Source organism: Chroicocephalus ridibundus, chromosome 3 (assembly GCF_963924245.1).
Source record: "Chroicocephalus ridibundus chromosome 3, bChrRid1.1, whole genome shotgun sequence".
In the NCBI taxonomy this organism is placed as follows: Eukaryota; Metazoa; Chordata; class Aves; order Charadriiformes; family Laridae; genus Chroicocephalus; species Chroicocephalus ridibundus.
This window is the reverse complement of record NC_086286.1, coordinates 42,473,369-42,491,469: the sequence shown is the minus strand read 5'-3', so window position 1 is coordinate 42,491,469 and position 18,101 is coordinate 42,473,369. Positions and strand designations below refer to the sequence as shown.

Below are 18,101 nucleotides of genomic sequence, written 5' to 3'. Positions count from 1 at the left end.
GGAGGGAAGGTGAAGTCTGCCCTGTCTGGTCTGTAAAACCACAAAAATGTGGTGTGAAACTTCCAAGAAATATTTCCTAACTGCCATTTTTTGTTCTGTGTAACACACACACTTTTTGCTGTGTGTTTCTAAAACTGCATGACACTGTAAGAATTAGGCAAGTTTGATGATAAGCTCCTGCTAAGCCTGCTGTCTGACTTCAGAACTTACTTGAAGCAGTTTGCAATTTAGGTCAGCATTCAATGGCTGTAGCCAGATCAGGGTGGCATATTGCTCTGTGGAGAGTACCACTGAAATTCAGACATCTACCCATGGGGTAAGGATATGAGGTTTTAAACCTGATCACATGGTTTTTCACCAAAACTATGCTTTCCAAGAAGAAAATTATTCTTTACAAATTATTGACCCTATACATGTTCTAATTTCTAAATAAAATTATTGTTTTATTTTACATTATCAGCAGATATCCAAAAGAGTGGTAAAACATTTGATTAACAGAAAAGTTTGCAGGCTTTTTTTTTTTCCAGCTGAAAAGTGTACTTTTGGTAAATGGAATGCTGAAAAGGTCTTGAAAATATTCATCTGTTTGAATCTGTTTTGAATTCTGAAAAGGATTTTGGGAGAGTGATGGTACTTACGTGTTTTCATTTTTTCTTTACAAGCAGGCTTCGAAATTTTACATTTTTGTTGCAGAATATTTCCTGGATTTTCTGAGTACCAAAACCAGGCATTGACGAGTAGATGGATTTGTGAACCTTGCTGCAAGCCTACTGGTTTTAGTGGAGTTGCTCTTGATTTCACCTGTGTAACTAAGAGTAGATTTCATTCAAGCCAGGAATTAGGTGCAGTGGTGTGAAGTAGGTTAATTCAGTCTCTCTCTCCTATGCGTTGAAGCTTGCAGTGGAATTATATTTGCCACTTATCAGTAAAGTAAAAGAATTTTTTCTTTCCAGCGCAATCTAGTTTCTCATTTTTGTTCAGCTTTGCTGCTGGCATATGTTGACTATATCTAATGGCCTTTGTTTGCATTCTAAGCTTATCTCATAAATTGGCTTTTGAAATGCACAATCAGCAGTAATAACGTTTCACTGTGGTGACCATGGTTAAACATTTCTCTCCTGTCCCCCCTCTCCCTTCTCTGTTTTATTTTTAGGACCCAGGTTTCTCTTCGGTGATTCATGACAAGCTCCAAGTTCCCAATACCATTCGTAAGGCATGGAATGAGAAGGACAACAGATGTGATGTTTGTGCCACACACCTGAACCAGTTGAAGCAAGAGGCCATTCAGATGGTGCTGACCTTAGAGCAAGCTGCCAACTCAGAACACTACGATGCCTCACCAGGCTCTCCCCCACCTCTCTCCAATATCCCCACATTAGTGAGTCCTCGGCACATGGGCAGCCTGCAGCCCAGGGACTGGGCATACATGCCTGCTCCCTACGCTACATCTAATTATACTGGCTTTGTTGCCAACAAACACACTGGCAAACCCAACAGTCTAGGAATTGTCAATGGGGTGGAGAAGAAAAATGGCTCTCCTGGACACCAAGCCAAGGTCAGCTTTCAAATGGCCACCAGTCCCAGCAACGGTAACGTTCTCAACTCTGTAGCAATCCAGGCTCATCAGTACCTTGACGGCACCTGGTCTTTGTCACGAACGAATGGCGTCACTCTATATCCCTACCAAGTAAGTATTTTAAAGTAACAAAACATATTCATTTTCTTCCCATCGAAGCTTGCATGAGCTCGCTAATGCTGCTTGCTTCTGTTGTGTACAAGAGTGAATAGTGCTCATATAGTGAGCACCAGCACAAGGAGTGCTGTGAATAACTGTTTCCCTGATAGGGAATTGAGCTGGGGGAGACACAGATGGCCAGTATTAATTAGAACACTTATTAATTCAGCTGTTATTAATAATAGAACCAAGCTGTTGTTTTTAATAGCAGATAATTATTCATACAGTATATGCAATTATTCCCTCACACAGTTCTCACTCATAATAGTTGGTTGGAGCAACCACACTAGTGCACAGTGACTTCTGGGTTGGTATTCAGGAAGTACCCAGAAGGTCTTTTGGTTCATGATGTGTGCATATGATCCTACAGTCTTTGTCTACATATATCAGGAACTACCTTTCTGTTCTAAGTTGCATACGTTCTCATTGGTGCTAGAGTGTACTGGTGGCCTTCTACAGATTCAACTGATTCTTGATGTTTTGGTTTTTATCAGTTCTCATGGATTCAACAGGTCCACTACTCTCCAGAGCTTAGCAGTTCTAGGGGGATTTTTCATGTGCTACTTGCATGTTCTTTTTCTCTTCTTTGGCCTGCTGTTTTCTGGTACACCACACCCATAAGTACCTGTAGACCCCGTCCATACCAGCTATCACAGAAGGGGCTTCTATGACAGGAGGTAGGCTTTCCTACTTACTTAGCTGCAGGTGGTGGGATTTTTCAGAGTGCCCAAGCACTTGCAGATTGCCACACAAGCCTATTCTTGCTGAATTCTCCCAGCCACCCCTGTTAGCTTCCTTAGGCGCATAAATATCTTTGGAAGCTGGTCTTTCTACTAAGTTATGAACAGATTGCAAGATAGATCCCTAAATTAATATTTAACATTTATCAGTATGAGTAACTGATATTTCAGCCAGAAAAAAGTTATTTTATTCATAAACATTAAGATATTGTCAAGAACCAAAGAAGACTTGGTAAAACCAGGAGTGAACTACAGTTATTTTGTCTGGAAAATATGTGACACTATAGTTTTGTGGATTTATGCTCTAGTGAACCTGAATTACATTTGGGCAGTCAGTATGTGATCATAGTTTGATCTAAGAAAAAAAAATCTGATCTAAGTTTGATCTAAGTAAAAAACCTAAATAAAGAATGCATGTTAAGAAAACAGAATAATTATTATTTTTATTAGGAAAATTAGTTCAGTTTTATTGCATTCACAATCTTTTAGGTTCATCTTCTATGAAGATGTATTTTTGTTTACTTTGAATAATGTTCATGGTTCCTAGATGGTTTATTTTGTCTTGAAGATATTCACTAAGGAGAATATAATATTCAAAACTTTCCAGACTGATCCTGTAGGTTGGCTCCAGTTAGATTAAGGACTGTTCCCTCTCCTTTCAATAACCTTGAAATAGTAGACTCCCTCGCGACTCCCCAAAAAACCTCCAACACCCAAACAAACAAAAAAACAAACCCCCAAAAAACCAAACCAAAGAACCCCCCCAGAAACCCAGACAAACTGAAAAAAACCCACAAACCAACCTAGCAATATTGGTCTGTGGTGGAATGTGGTAATAGTAAATTTTATATTCTAAGATTCTGCCTTCAAATGTTAAAATTCTCATTTTACTCAAGTGTCACACTTAATTGTCCAGTTAAGGAATAATAATGATAGCTTCTGTCTCTAAACATGTTGAAAGGATTTTAGCGTTTGGTTATGTAGTATCTGTATCAGACTGGGAATTAGTTGAGTAAGAAGAAAAACTTTGAAAAGTAATTTATTTGTAACTTGAAATTGTAGGAAGATGCAAGCTTTGCTTTTTCTGCTTTTGTGTACAGATACTAATCTTATTTGATACACATTTTCAGAATGTTTTAGATCTCTCTCCCATATAAATATATCTTTTTGTTATGCACTTACAGTTCCAAAACTCTGCTGGGGAAGAGCACTAGGAAGATAAATCTGTTACCTCATCTTAATTAGAACCCTTCTTGATTTGAAGGTGAATCAAAAAGGAGGCACTAGCTACTTACTTGCGAATGACTACATATTAATTGAATTTTCTTGCCTTCCCTTAAGAACAGTGATTAGTAAAACCTCACTATGCATTAGCTAAGAGGAACAGAAAATAATTTCTTGGGATAAAAAGCCTTGCACTTCAGAGAGGTACAGTACCCTTCTACGTCATAATCTTGTTAAATTGATGCCCAGGGAGAAGTCAGTCTCATGGCTCTAGACTTAATGGCGCCTGTTGTAGACACCTCCCATTGTAAATGAGCTTTTGTTAGACAGTCTAGATAACTTGACAGAAATGGTTGAGTACCTTGAAAAATCACTATGTTTTCTTCCCTTGAAGTATCACCAAAAAGAGAAAACATTAGTTCGGAAGTGACATTCTGTGGCTCAGACCTGACTCATGGCAATTTTAGGCACCAAAAAGTATTCCTACCATTGTAAGTTCTAGGATGTTACTCCCTTCCTAGGATCTTCCCCTCCAGACTGCCTTAAATTGGAACCTTGTTATGGGGAATGGATTACAACTTTCATTTCAGTTCTGCTAGAAAAAAGTAACATAAAAAATAAAGTGAGTGTTGAGATTTTGTAAGGCTTTCCTGCTGCAGTAGTGTAGCAGCTATTCAACTACTTTTGCAGAAAGAGTAATTGCTATCAGGAGTAAGTAAAACAAATGTCAATTTATACACTACCAGATTTAGTAATGTATTATATGTTTAAAATCTGAAAAATAGAAGCAGTAATAGTGTCTTTAACTGGAGATGCATGTAAGATGTAAAAGAAACTTTCTCATCATTTCATGCAGGCATTATGGGAACTCATCAATGGAGTCCCCTAAGTCAGAAATAGTTGCTAAGAATTGCTTAGGCAATTAGGAGATGGCATAGATGACTCCATCACTCCCTGCCAGCCCTGTTTCATGTGATTCCATATTTAGCTGCCCTTTGACTATAGACAGAAAAGAAGACTGGTTTCTAAAAAACTGTGATGTCCCCTAGGCCTAGTTCACAAATGAACAGCTGATGCTCTTTTCTGTAAGGGGCTGAATCAAATTTTGCTGGTAAACGGTCCTCTTACAAAACACAGAGGCAAGGGAAAGGGAACTGATTGATCTTAAACAAAAAGCATGGCCTGTTAAAGCCCTCCTGTGAACACTGGAATGCTGAAATGGTTACCTGGTCAGGGTAAAAGGGACCCCTTTCTGTTGAATACATATAGGAAAATGCCAGCCAAAATTCAATAGAATTTGATCCAGAGTCTGAAAATCGTGCTCTTTCAGTTATCAGCAGGTAGCATTTGTATACCCTGGGGATCAGACTGTGTTTAACACTTGTAAAGGCTTCTGTTGATCTCCCTATCACTCAAAGGGATTTCAGTCCTTCCCTGCTCAGAGAAGCTCATTTAAATTGGTGAGGTTTTACCTGAGAACGGCTGTAATTATTTGTGCAACTGCTAATGTGAATTACAGGATACCACAGTGTTAAGTACGTTTCTGTTGCTTACCGGTTATTATGTAACACTTCTAAAGAAACCTTTAGTCCTGGGGTAGTAATGTAGGAGCCAAAAGTGCAAATACCTTGGTGAAATGATTGCTTCTCATAATTTTTATAGAGAATGTGGCACTAAATGGAATACATAATGTTTTTATTACTTTATTATCCAAAAGATGGTAAAGTAGCTGAAACAAAACCACCACATTAAAGATTGAGATAGATTTGCATCCTTAGTAGTTCAGACTGATTTAGGGTTTGCTTTCAAAGGGAAAGGAGTTGAAAATAGTGACTAGATTAAGCTGGTTACACTAAAAGACTTTTTCTGGAGTAAAAGTGCTGCATTCTTTGGAAGTAGGTGTTCCTCTTTCGAATGGGCACTCTCTTTTAACTTAAATGTACTGCATGGTTCTTGCATGTTGGTGTACCTCTAAACCAACAGCATAGCATTAACTGCATTGTGGTGTGAGCTGCAGAACGTAAAACAGTGGCCACTTCCTTGGTCCCTAGTTACCTTCCTGGATCCGCATAAGAATCTTTTCATGTCTAAGTAGAATATTTTAAAAAGCAAAAAAAAAATTATTTAGCACAGCATGTTCGAGAGACAGGAAGGTAAGAAAGAACCAGAAAACTGGTTCCAGGAACTGTTACAGGAACAATGTGGGCCATGAAAGGGAAGGATGGGTAACATAAAAGGTGGCTGTTGACGTGGGTTGGGTGAGCACCTTCTGCTCCATACTTTGGGAGTAATTTGAATTTGGTAAGGAAAAAGATAGTGCATGTAAGGATTTGAGTAGGGGTATTGTGAACATAATGATATTAAAGGAGAAAATGTTCCTTTCTCCCTTGCTCTTAAAAAGACCCTTTTGACCAAAAGTTTGGAAAATGAGATCTTAAACTACTGAGAGCCTCTTGGCCCCAAGCGTAATGATCCTCAAGCCTATTCAGAGAGTTATCAAAGGCTTTGTGTACAATTGGTGAAAGCCTACAGTATGTGCTTTCTGTTTCCTCTTTATGTATAATGTGTGTTTAGAAGAACACTGTTCTCTGAGAAAGTACCAGCTTGTTCTGGAGTTTTGCAGTGATGAATGATTTGTTTGGAGTTTACTTAGGTCACATCTGTCTCATAACACATCAGTTCTTTCAGGCATAGGCTTTTAAAAAGAAACTGGTAATGATTAGAGTTGGGCACAAGATGGAGAGTTCAGATACAGAGCCAACGCCTGTGTGGCGGGTATTTCCCTCCAGGATTTTGATTCCAAGCTTTTTTTTCCAAGTCTCTGCTGTCTAATTTATTTCTCTTCCACTTGCTGCTGTTTCTGCTGTTCAGTGTTCAGCAGGATAAAGCTAAAATGTTAACGATTGCTACAACAGTGCCTGGGTAATTTAGGTAGCTTCTAAAGCATATAATGCAAGGTACAGAAATCAAGTTACTTGTTCCATCTGTAGACTAACAGGTGTCTTCTATAATTATTCCATGCTTTCTAGAGCCAGGCCTATTTTGCCAAAGCATCTTAGCAACAAAAGAAAAGGAGATTTGTATACTATCTCTTCTAGTACCATGTTCTTATGTGACCATGCACAATTCAGTATGAGATAACTAACGCAGGAGGTGTTTTACCTTTGTGCAGTTAGGTTTTGGTCCAGAATTTTTTGGATGGCTTGTGTTTCAATAGCAGTTCAGTTACTGAATGTATGAGATCCACATTTGAATGGGATAGCTCCTGAACATAGTAGAAATCTTCTTTCCCATTACAGTGAGCTCATGAATGATGATGCTGAACAAATGTGTGCAAACTCTTGCACTGATGGTTTGGGTGTTTTTTTATTTCGTGACCTGGACTCTAACAATAAAGTAACTCTAGTGAGACTAGCATGAAAGTGCAGGAATTTTATTTCCAAAGTTTGTTTGACTGGGCAAAGAAACAGATTGTCAAACAAATTCATTGGCACTGAAATTATATCCCTGCTTAATTATCTCTGCCCTCATCCTCCATGCATTAGTTGTTATCTCTGAAGTAGCTTTCCTCTGACTAAAAGCCTTTTTAAACCACATCACTAATAATTATATCTGACCCTACTAAAGTCAGTGTATGTCATCAGCTGACATTTTGCCATGATTGTTTGATCATTCAATTTGTATATTACAGGAGTTGGCTATTCGTATTTCATTCCTCCTGTCCACCCCCTCAACTAACAGCCCAGTTGTATACTGATTCTCTAATATCATCCAGAAGGGAAGCTGAAGTCTATGTGAACTGTAGGAGGGGTTTCTTTTTCACATTACTTTGGTGTGATGTGATCTCTTGCAGCATTTTTATGCATGGCTTAATGACCTTAGAATCATTACTTTTCCCCTTCATGATACTGGGGTGACCAAGGGAAGAAAGAGGTAAAGGGTATCCCATGGACTGAAAAGAGCTAAGTAGGCTTATCCTATGAGTATGAAAACCCCATGACTCAGCTGTGATGTGAGGAAGAAATCTGTGGATTATTAGAGGAGTGAGTTAATCCTATAAATTAGCGAAAGCCAACAGATCACAATTAGTGAGGATTTGGAGTCTTGGTTTCCTCCTCTGCTCTGTAGCTTAAGGATTCATCCACATGTGAGACTAATTTCTTTTCTGAAATAATAGCTATGCTGATTGCTTGCATCATTGAACAAAGTATAAACTGAGAGGAGCGGAGATGTTTTAACAGTGGGAAAAATGATGTAGAGATGGGCTGGAGAGAGGGAGAAGACGACTGACACATCAAGCCCAAATTGTAAATAAGGTGGCAGTGAGAAAAATGGTCAGCTTCTGCTTTATTTCATAGTTCAAGAACACAAAGAGTTAAGTTAAAAGATGACTTATTTGGAAGTGAGAAGAGGAAATATGCTTTTCAGGCAGTGTGCAGTTCTGTGGAACTTATGGCTGTGGAAATAGTATTGAGGCCAAGAGCTTAGGAAAATTCATAAAAGGATTATGTGTTTATGTGGACAATAAACATTCCCTTATTTCTGATGTTAGGATAAAAAAAAAAGTAAGAGAGAAATTTCCATAACGCATAAGGCAATTGGTATCTTATATTCTATGGAGAAGGTTCCTTTAAATGCATCCAATAGATAGCTAAGGACTAGGATTCCTGAAACTACCGCTGAAGCTTTCCAGCACAGGTGTAACTGGGCTGACTGGGAGAAGAATGTTGATGTACGTAGTGCTTAGACTCTTTGTCCCTCTATTCTGAAAGTGGCCCTTGAGTGGCAGCTGGAGAAAGCCTAGATTAGAGCTTGAACCTGGTGATGGATAAACACCAGATGACCAGTGCTGTGTTTTGGATGGAGGCCTGTGATAAACAGATTAATGAAGAGTGCTTTTCCAACAGTTTCAACAACATTGCCAAAGTTCAATGTGAGTGGTGTACATTTCAAAATTCTTTTTTTTTAAAGTGTGTGAAGATTCATGGCTTCAAAAAAACTTTCTTAGGTTGAATCATTCATATGAGTGACATGTTGGCTTTTAAAGCTTCATAAAGATTCAGTCCTGTGGCTAATATTCCTCCTGTATCTTGCTATTGTTCAATGTCTGTTGCAAGAAGAGAGAAAAAAGACAGGTACAAAACTAGGGGAATGAGAGGATGACAAAAGAATTAGAAAGCAAATTTTTAGGAGTTTCCCTTTAGATTCCCAAGGTTTGCACTCAAAGAAGACACAAATCAACGTATTGTCTCCTTGACTGAGACATTTGTTTTTCACATTGTTTTATAGAAATGGGACACAGAAGTAAGATTAGATTTAGGAACATAATCATATATATTTTTTGTTTGCTTTTTGTAAGACCCTTTTCTAACCTTTGATTTTACTTAGAAAAAGATTTGGGCTTTTAAATATGAAGAATTGTATTACTATGCAAAAAATAAATTGACAAAGCCTTTTTATTTGATACTGTGCCGTGCTTCTGGGAAGTAAAGAATAAATAGCTAGAGGCTGATGTAACTGAAATGTGATTCCACACAGCTATCATGTAAAACCATTGTTTTCTTTTCTCTAAAGTGTTTCTGAAATGGCATCCGAAATGGAGCATCAAGTTCTCTGTTGGGACAGCTCTTCTTTAATTCAGTGGATTTGAGTTAAAGTGGTTGCTGGTTCCCTTATATTCCAGAGCATTGTGCACTTGAGAGGTGGGTGTTGTCAGATAAAACACATTTGAGGCCAGACTCTTTCTGTCTCACTCCAGGATAATTGTTTTGCAGTTGACATGGCTACATTGGTGTAATACAGATAAGAAGGAGACCAACTTCAAGCCTATAAGATCTTATCAGCTAGAGTGTGAGAAGAGTTGTGGTGATGGGAGTGAATATGGTGTCTTGCACTCCAAGTGGGCTCAACTTCTCTTTGGGCTGGTGGATGGGGAAGCTTTCTTTATCCATACACCTCTGGTCTGACCCCACGCTGAAGAGTCTGTTGGAACTGTCCCTCTTGAAAATGAAAGCAGAAGGCTGATTGTCCATCAGCTTTTGAACTTTGAATGTGCCTAGATGTATTTTATGAAGAATAAGGAAGGATTACATCTGTACAGGAGTGAGAAAAAGTCCCTCCCAGCTGATGAATACATCTTTTTTTTTTCCTAAAATCTACAAACTGCTCTGAGGAGAAATGAAATTGCACTTCATCTTTCACTTCCACTGAACCTCGCTAGTAGAACTCAGAACTCCTCCAAAGGTTGAAGAGGAAGGGAGAGTAATGAGCTCTCATTTTCCAAGGTGTTGGTTGGTACTCATTATGCTTAATGTCACTAGCAAATCTCAGCAGGAGCATCTGTAGCTCTTCCTTGTCTGAGAGCACAAGAGTCACTGTCGCTTGTATCATTAAGGCATCTGAGGACTTCAGTTTTATAAGCCAAAAAAGTCTCAGGTCTGACTGGTAGATGTGAACATCAAGTGACTAAGCTGCAACCGGTGCAAGGTAATAGTTGTATGGGTGGGAGTGCAAGTGAAGTGTTTCTGTTGTGACAGCTCTTTGAATCAAATACATGCATGTGCCATGCTTCACTTCAAATTGTATGATTCTTTTTTGAATTTGTGAAAGTGGCATATATATGTGTTTATTAAGTAGCAGGTTAAATTTATGCACAGGCTTTTGGCTAATGGGAAAGACAGAAAAAGAATTAAAGGTTTGAACTATGCTTGATGAAATCATGTCTGCTTCCCTAACTTCATTGTGACTGCATTGATCTACAACGAGTGCAGCTTGGTGTCACACCTATGATGCGAATTCTGCAATTTCTTTACACCTTTTACTGCACTGTCTATTACTTGGCAAGAAAGTCAAGGCTATTACTAAAAGCAGAGTTCAGGCCTAGTTTTGAAAAAGATTTCTCTTTTAAAGCATATAGAGTGATATTTTCTTTCCTGTAAGAGACAGAGAGATGATAAATAGCGTTTATTATTGCTTTTCTTCCTTCCTGACAGGTTTTATGCTGCTGGAGCTAGGCAGTGTTGTGGGATTTAAACACAAACCATAAGCGCAGTCATCTCTGTTTTATTCTCGTACGTTTTCTCAGTTACTGCAGTGCAACACAGAAGATGGGAAATTAACTCAAGCATTATTAAAGAAATGATACAGAAAGCATCAGAAGAAAATGTATAGTAATGAGATATCATCAGTTTTTAATTGATCTCTCTGATCCCTGAAGACTTTGTGTGAAGTTCACTGCCAATGTGCAGGAGGTAAAAATGGATGTGACACGATTCTCAATTGTACCATACAGGTATATCATGACAGTGATCACAGGCAGGACTGACAGGGAAAATGCACTCAGAAAGCTTTTTCGATATTTGGACCAGCTTCTGTGAAAGTCATCATGAAGAGTCTTGCAATGTTAGGCAGGTTTAACTGAGACTTAGTTTGCAAGCTTGTGAAAGATTTCTGATTTTTTTTTTTTTTGCTTTGAAGTAATGTAAACAAGACCGTCATTTCTTTGTCCTGTTCAGGAAATAATATAACCAGCTACTATTCAGGTGACTTAGAAGAACAACACAGCTAAGTGTTAGAATCATAGAATGGTTTGGGTTGGAAGGGACCTTAAAGATCACCTAGTTCCAACCCCCCTGCCCTGGGCAGGGACACCTCCCACTAGACCAGGCTGCTCAAAGCCCCATCCAGCCTGGTCTTGAACACTTCCAGGGAAGGGGCATCCACAGCTTCCCTGGGCAACCTGTTCCAGTGCCTCACCATTCTCACAGTAAAGAATTTCTTCCTAATATCTAATCTAAATCTACCGTCTTTCAGTTTAAAACTGTTACCCCTCATCCTATTGCTACACTCCCTGATGAAGAGTCCCTCCCCATCTTTCCTGTAGGCCCCCTTTAGGTACTGGAAGGCTGCTGTAAGGTCTCCCTGGAGCCTTCTCTTCTCGAGGCTGGACAACCCCAACTCTCTCAGCCTGTCTTCATAGGAGAGGTGCTCCAGCCCTCTGGTCATCTTTGTGGCCTTCCTTTGGACTCAGCTAACATGTCCGTGTCCTTCTTAAGTTGGGAACCCCAGAGCTGGACGCAGTACTCCAGGTGGGGTCTCACCAGAGCAGAATAGAGGGGCAGAATCACCTCCCTTGACCTGCTGGCCATGCTTCTTTTGATGCAGCCCAGAATACGGTTCCTGGCCACCAGGCCTACCTGATAAATTACAAGAGCATCAGAGGGTCTCCTAAAGGTTAGATATTTTATTTTATTTTTAGGTGTAAATGCTAAATAAACGATCAAGTTGTTTTCATGTAAATAAGTGCTTTGCGGGGAAAAATCTAGTTCTCTTGTTACCAGCTTTTCATTATTCTCTGTCCTAGTCAGTCATCACAAGGGTCTTTGCCTCTGTAATCCTAAATGCCTGGAAGTGCCATTTGCAGCCAGGATTTAGTAGTGATGCTGATTATCTTGAGTGTTGTCTTGCACTTCAGAGCCTTTGTAAAGATCCTTTTAAACGTTGCCAGAGACCAGCTTATCAAGATTTATTTCTACTTATATAAAAGTAGGTGAAATGCAGACACCTGGCCTGATGATAGCTAGGGCTAGATCAAGATTTCTGGAAAGGGGCTTGAGACAGAGGTTATGTATGTGCGGGTTATGTAGGTTATGAGATTTTTCCAAGCCCAGTGATATGTGTTTCCCTGCTTCCTTTTCCATTCACTACTCAATGACTTTAATCACATAGTGGAGCATTTGCTGCTTCTCTCTGCCCCCCCAATGCTTTGTCTCTGAGGCAGGGACAGTCAGCACTGGTGCAAGGGGCCGTTAATTCTGGGGCCTCTAGGTGTTTTATGATATAATGAATATGAATGATATAGCACCTTATTCCTCCTATGTTCTCCAGTAAAGGTGATTTCAAGTGTGGCAGTGGAGGCTTATGATAGCTTGGTTTTCTTTTGAGAGTGTAAGAGAGCAGGAGGGCACCTATGAGTTAAAAAGGTTTAACAGAAATACTGGAAAACAACTGATTGCTGCTCAGTATCCCATTTTATGTGCTGCACAATTTTATATCATTTGTGAGAAAAAAAGATTTTTGTTTATGCTATTGCTGCCAATGTTCTTGTGCCCAATTTGAATACATTGAGTAGAAATGCCTCTATAACTTTTTTGGAGAATCCATAGATGGTACCACAGAAAGCCAAAGGACCTGTCAGTAGCCAGAACTCTACTAGAGCAAGAGAATGGTTTGTGCTTAGGTGGTTAGAGAATTTGCTCACAAGACTTTTTAAATGTTGCACAGACGTGGAGTGGGGAAAAATGAAATTCTATCAAGAAGCATATAATGTAAACTCAGCTGAAAGGGAGCCAGAGCAGTAAATGTATAATATTTTTCAGACTTTAAGGTCCATTCCTATAAAAGGACCTAAAATACTTTGAGCATCAAAACTAAACCTTCACAATGCATTTGAAGGAAGGAAACTTTATTGTCCGATGCTTTATGTGTTAAGAATTGGATGTACAGGCAAGTGGAAGGATATGCCTGAGATGGGCACTACGCAGTTTGCAAAGAGTTGAGAAAATAACCTTTTATTTTGTTACAGTCAGAACAAAAGGGCCATCATGTCATATGTTGAAGTTAAATTTTTCTGTGCCTGCCTGGAAGAATCAATATTAGAGAGGAATATGAAACAGAGAAGTTACAAGGGTTCACAGCAGTTTGGAAAAAGTCTGTAAACAGAAGAGACTGGCTAAAAATATCTTGCTTGTTGATTGTTTTTTATCTTCAAATATGGCTTGAGCTGGAATTTTTATCAACTGCACAGAGTTCATACACTTTACCATTTACAACAAGCTGCTACTGTGCTTTCTGAAAAGAAAAAACTTGAAAACAAGGGCTTTGCTTTAGAGGGATGCACTTGAAAGCATGCCTTTGGGAAAGAACAAGACTATAGAAGTTTTAAATTGACCTCTGAAGTTTTTTAGGTTTTAGCGTCATTGAAACATATTCTTTCAAAAAGCTTCTGAGTCCAGGATATATCTCCCTTTTTTTTTTTTTTTTTTTAATATGCCTTAATTCCTAATAAAAGTAGTTCCAGCAAATACTAAAATCCTGTCATCCTTGTACAATGCTCTGTTTTCTCCTAGGGAACCTTCCGTTAATGATCATCTGCTGGAAAATTGAGCTTTCAAACTGTAAACTTTTTTCCTTGAACTTTCATAATAATCTGTTTATGTTGAATAGGACTGAACCCTGTGTGCATCAAGCTCACTGTCTGTAGGGGACACTATACAGGAATGAGTATTTCAGAATTCTAGTCCTCTGGGTTGGTCACAGGGTAAAATGCACCCGTTTTATGTGACTTCTGTCGCTGTGGCCATTGTGAGCAGGGCAACTTGATGGGAAGTCTTTGGAGAATTATCCCTGAATTTTTGGTTTAATGCATAAATAGTATGGAGGATTGAATGGTTTAATGCATAAATATATTCCTTCCATTTCTGATTTTTTGGGCATGCTTGGTCTGATTTCTTTATTTGTGTATGGATGTATTATGTATATACGCACACAAATATATCTTTCTTCCACTTTGTTTCCTTTAGGAAAGACTCTTATGCTGTTTTTCCAAAGGAAATTGCTGATAAACTTCAGGATAGATTCCGATCTGAAATCAAGTTTACTCCACTGGTGATAGAGCATCATCATGCTTTTTGCTTTTAGTAACTCTATGCCATTCTGTCGATATTAAGAAAATCAAAGGCTCAGAGTATACCGGTTCTGAAAGCTAACGTAGTAGAAGCGGGAGTGTTTCATCTCCTCTTAAGAATGCGCACTAAGCAGCAGTACTAGAAGTGTTTTAGGCTTGGTTCTTTATTATCCTACATATGGAATAGTGCTCCACCTTTTGGAGCTAGCTCATGCTGTCTTGTATTCCCTTTGTCCTAGTGTAAATGACTGTGCAAGATGACTTAGTAAGTGCCTACAGTATACCTTGTGAAGAGACACAGGAGACCTTTTTCTTCAGTTATACAGATTACAACGCTGCACTTCGACTGACCTGTAGTCAGTGATCATTCTTTTGGCATGTTACTGAGGAGCAGAAAATCAGTCCATGATGCTCCACTAAGAATTAATTAAAATGGAGTAAAGCCTTCCTTTCAAAACTTGATTTAAAAGTGACTTCTGAAACTTCTACATTACAAATCCAGTAAACGAGTTGAAGAGGAAAAATGCAAAACATTTCATGTACAAATAAAAATTCTCTGCGGAGTGCTGAAAGCCAAAATGAAAACTGAAGATAACTGTGAGGCATTTATTACGGTTCAGAATGGTTTACTAGAGTTTAGGCACCATTTCAGATGATGAGCCTGTTTGTTGTTCTTATATTTGGACTTCATTAAATGCATTTAATTAAATCTATTGTAAATCTGGTTTATTCCCAAGGGGGCAGTTAATGTAATCTTGCTATTTGCTTATAAAAAAAAATCAACCACCAGTTCCTTCACTAATTTTAATCACTGTTTATTTTTAGATCCTAGTGAAGTGTGTTTTGTCAGTCTAGTTTATTGTGCAAACTTCTTGGGGCTATGACTTTTTGTCTTTGTTTGTGTCCTGTGTAGAAGAAAGTGTATATTCATTGTTGCTATGTTTAAAGAAAAAAAAAAGAAGAAAATGTAAGTAGAGAGAAGTAGAGAAGTGCTGTTTGAAGGTGGTGGGGTTTTTTTGTTTGGTTGTTTTTTTGTTTATTTGTTTTTTATAAGGAAGAAATAAATGTAGCTATAAGACTTGACTGTATGCTCTGACAATTCTTTTACCTTCTGGCTCTTGACTGTTAAGATCTTTTTAAATTTTCCAAGTAGTTTGTTTTGTTCTCTCCTGCCTCTTAGGCTCCCAACAGGAAAAGTGATGAGGCTATGTAAAGAAACAAGAATAAAAATTAGCACATCTTAGTGGTAAAAATTAGGAAATAATAAGCCTACAAGGAAGCAGAAATTATGAAAATGACAAGGGCCTTAGATAATTCACCAAGTACAGCCTACCTGAGATTAATGTACTATAGAGACAGGCAATAATTTATAACAAAAACTGGAAGAACGTACTGTGAACAAATTTTGCTTTGAAAATATACACCAAGTGTACCTACAAGTAAAGAGTAAATAATTGGCGGTGTTTACTGTGCATGTTGCATTCCAAAGTTAAGTTGAACACGTTAGGTAGTAAGATGCATAAGACTTTGCATAGGACTGCCATTTATTTGTCTTTTACAGCCTTTCTCCTAGACAGGAAATGGCTGACACAAGATCATTAAAGCTGTATGGAGTCTACCCTTGGTTTGATTTAAGTTCTGCTTTACTGGAAGACAATCCTTGATGAATCAAGTGGTTATTTATTTGTCCACCCAAAATTCTCATGATAGCTTATACTGATGGAATTTGAAATGAAAGTACATCCTTTTTTGAGGAATGTTTGCCATTTGTTAGTGCTGCAGGCTACGGATGTTCAATTCTTCTCTCTTCTGTCTTTTCAGGAAGGGCTGTAGAACACAGCCAGACTAGAGCCAGTGCATCTTCTGCTCTATTATTAATTTTTCAGAATTGTGCATTTTTGAAAATATGCATGTCTGTAGTTCATATCTTTCAAACTGATCACTGATTATTTTTTTTTTGAATGCTGTCTGAGAAAAGCAAAGGTCTCAGTGTTGTCTAAAGTAGAGTCATCTAAAATCAGTGGTGTGGAGAAAATATTGTTCTTCATCTGACCTTATTTAGCTGGTCAGGAGAGATGGGGATTAAGTATTAATTACTCAGTCTGCAAGTGAATGTGCACTAAATTTCAGCTGAGAATGACAGTCAGTATGCTTAAAGTTCTTAGTGTACAAGGGCCCTGATGTGAAAAGTGGGAGTATGATCTTCATGCTGTAAAACTGTCATAGCAAAGATGGATTATGATGGTTCCTGCAGACCAAAATGCAGATTACATATACTGGGGAAAGATTATTGTGTGCACTTGAATTAAATGCTCAATCAGCTTCAGCTAATGTGATGTTCATCTAGCTCCTGGAAAACTATGCTTGGCTTGTATCCCTTTAAGACTTGCTGATTGAATAATGGTCAACTGAAACAATTTGGATTGAAAGCATGACAGAAGTTGCAGCAAATGATATGATGCAAAACCACAATTTGATGGAAAATAGAAGTAGACTAGGAGTATACGTAAAAATCTAAGAATACGTTTAGTGCTGTGCAAGAAATATCCATCCCGTTGAGCAGAGTACCACAGCCTGATGCTCACAAGCTGACCTCTTTGCTGTGCCATTGAAAGGTGACCAGAACACAGAGTCCCGGTTCCTAATAGTTAACACTGTACACCAACAGAGCTTAATTTGGTCTTCAGTTGAGGATCTGCTACTCCTCCTTTTGCTTTCATTAGCTGAGAGGGCAGTAAATCTAGAGAAAACAGAAGACAATATAGCATAACCTAGCACCTCGTCAGCCTATGGAATTCATTGCAGGAAGTAGCCTCCAAGTGAAATGCTTATAGTTGAGTGATTTTATGACTACTAATAACAGCTGTAGCTATGCAAACTAAGGTAATAAGGCAATCAAACCTATGCCTTAAGGCATTCACCTTCAGGGCCAGGAAGGAACTGTTTCTGTCCAGCTGTGGTCTCATTTGAAGGCTCTTCTGGCACCTTTTGAATTCTTTTCATGTATTCTTGTTAATTCATTGTTAAAAATGATGGTTGTTGCTGTCATAAAATAATTTTAAAACCTCAGCAGGACATTTTTATTATTAACATGAAAGTAAGACAGGTGTTCGTGTATTGTGACAGAGATCAGAAAGACCAACCTTGTTAAATTTACAGAGGTCACTCCTGCTGATGCATAGCTTCTGCAGAACTGCCTGTGTGGTGTTTTGTGTTGGTTTTTTGTTTTGGTTTTTTTTTCTCCTTTAGCAACCGCATACTGACTTCTCTGGGAATGAGGCAATTTCATGGCAGCTCCCATTAGCACTGATAACTGTGAAATTAGCTATTGCTACATCTGCACGTTGGTAGCATGGAGGAAAGAAGGAACACCTGCAAGGGACTATTAATAGTAGGGACAGAAAAGGGAGAGGCAGCTACCCAAAGCCAAAGGGCAGTGCAATTCAGCATGACTGTTACATTGTGAGATGGTTGATTAGGCCATGGTTTGTGCAATTCACTGCAAAGGTGGAATTTTGCAGCGTGAAAGTTGAGGCTAAATGCTATTTCTCTGTGGGAAAAGAGGAACATGATATTATGTTTTTGAATTGAGAGGTTGGCTGGTCTCGAGGTCTTGCAAGGTACTTGTATTGAAAGAATATGCTGTTGACTTCTGAAGAATGTATGAACATCCCTGCTTGTGGGAATGAAATAACAGCGTTTCCTAGGCAAGTGCAAG

At 38.6% G+C, this 18,101-nt stretch overlaps 1 protein-coding gene across 3 annotated transcripts in view; it reads left to right on the top strand.

The window, feature by feature from the left end:
* The window catches only part of KIF26B (kinesin family member 26B), a 302,116-nt gene that overhangs the window by 89,863 nt on the left and 194,152 nt on the right, over positions 1-18,101 (top strand). For 2 of the 3 annotated variants that reach the window (XM_063328901.1, XM_063328902.1), the window contains one exon: positions 1,154-1,687. The exons of the other annotated variant lie outside the window; for it this stretch is intronic. In XM_063328901.1, coding sequence (XP_063184971.1) covers positions 1,154-1,687 — 534 coding nt within the window. The remainder of the gene's footprint in view (positions 1-1,153; positions 1,688-18,101) is intronic. 3 annotated transcript variants of the gene reach the window in all.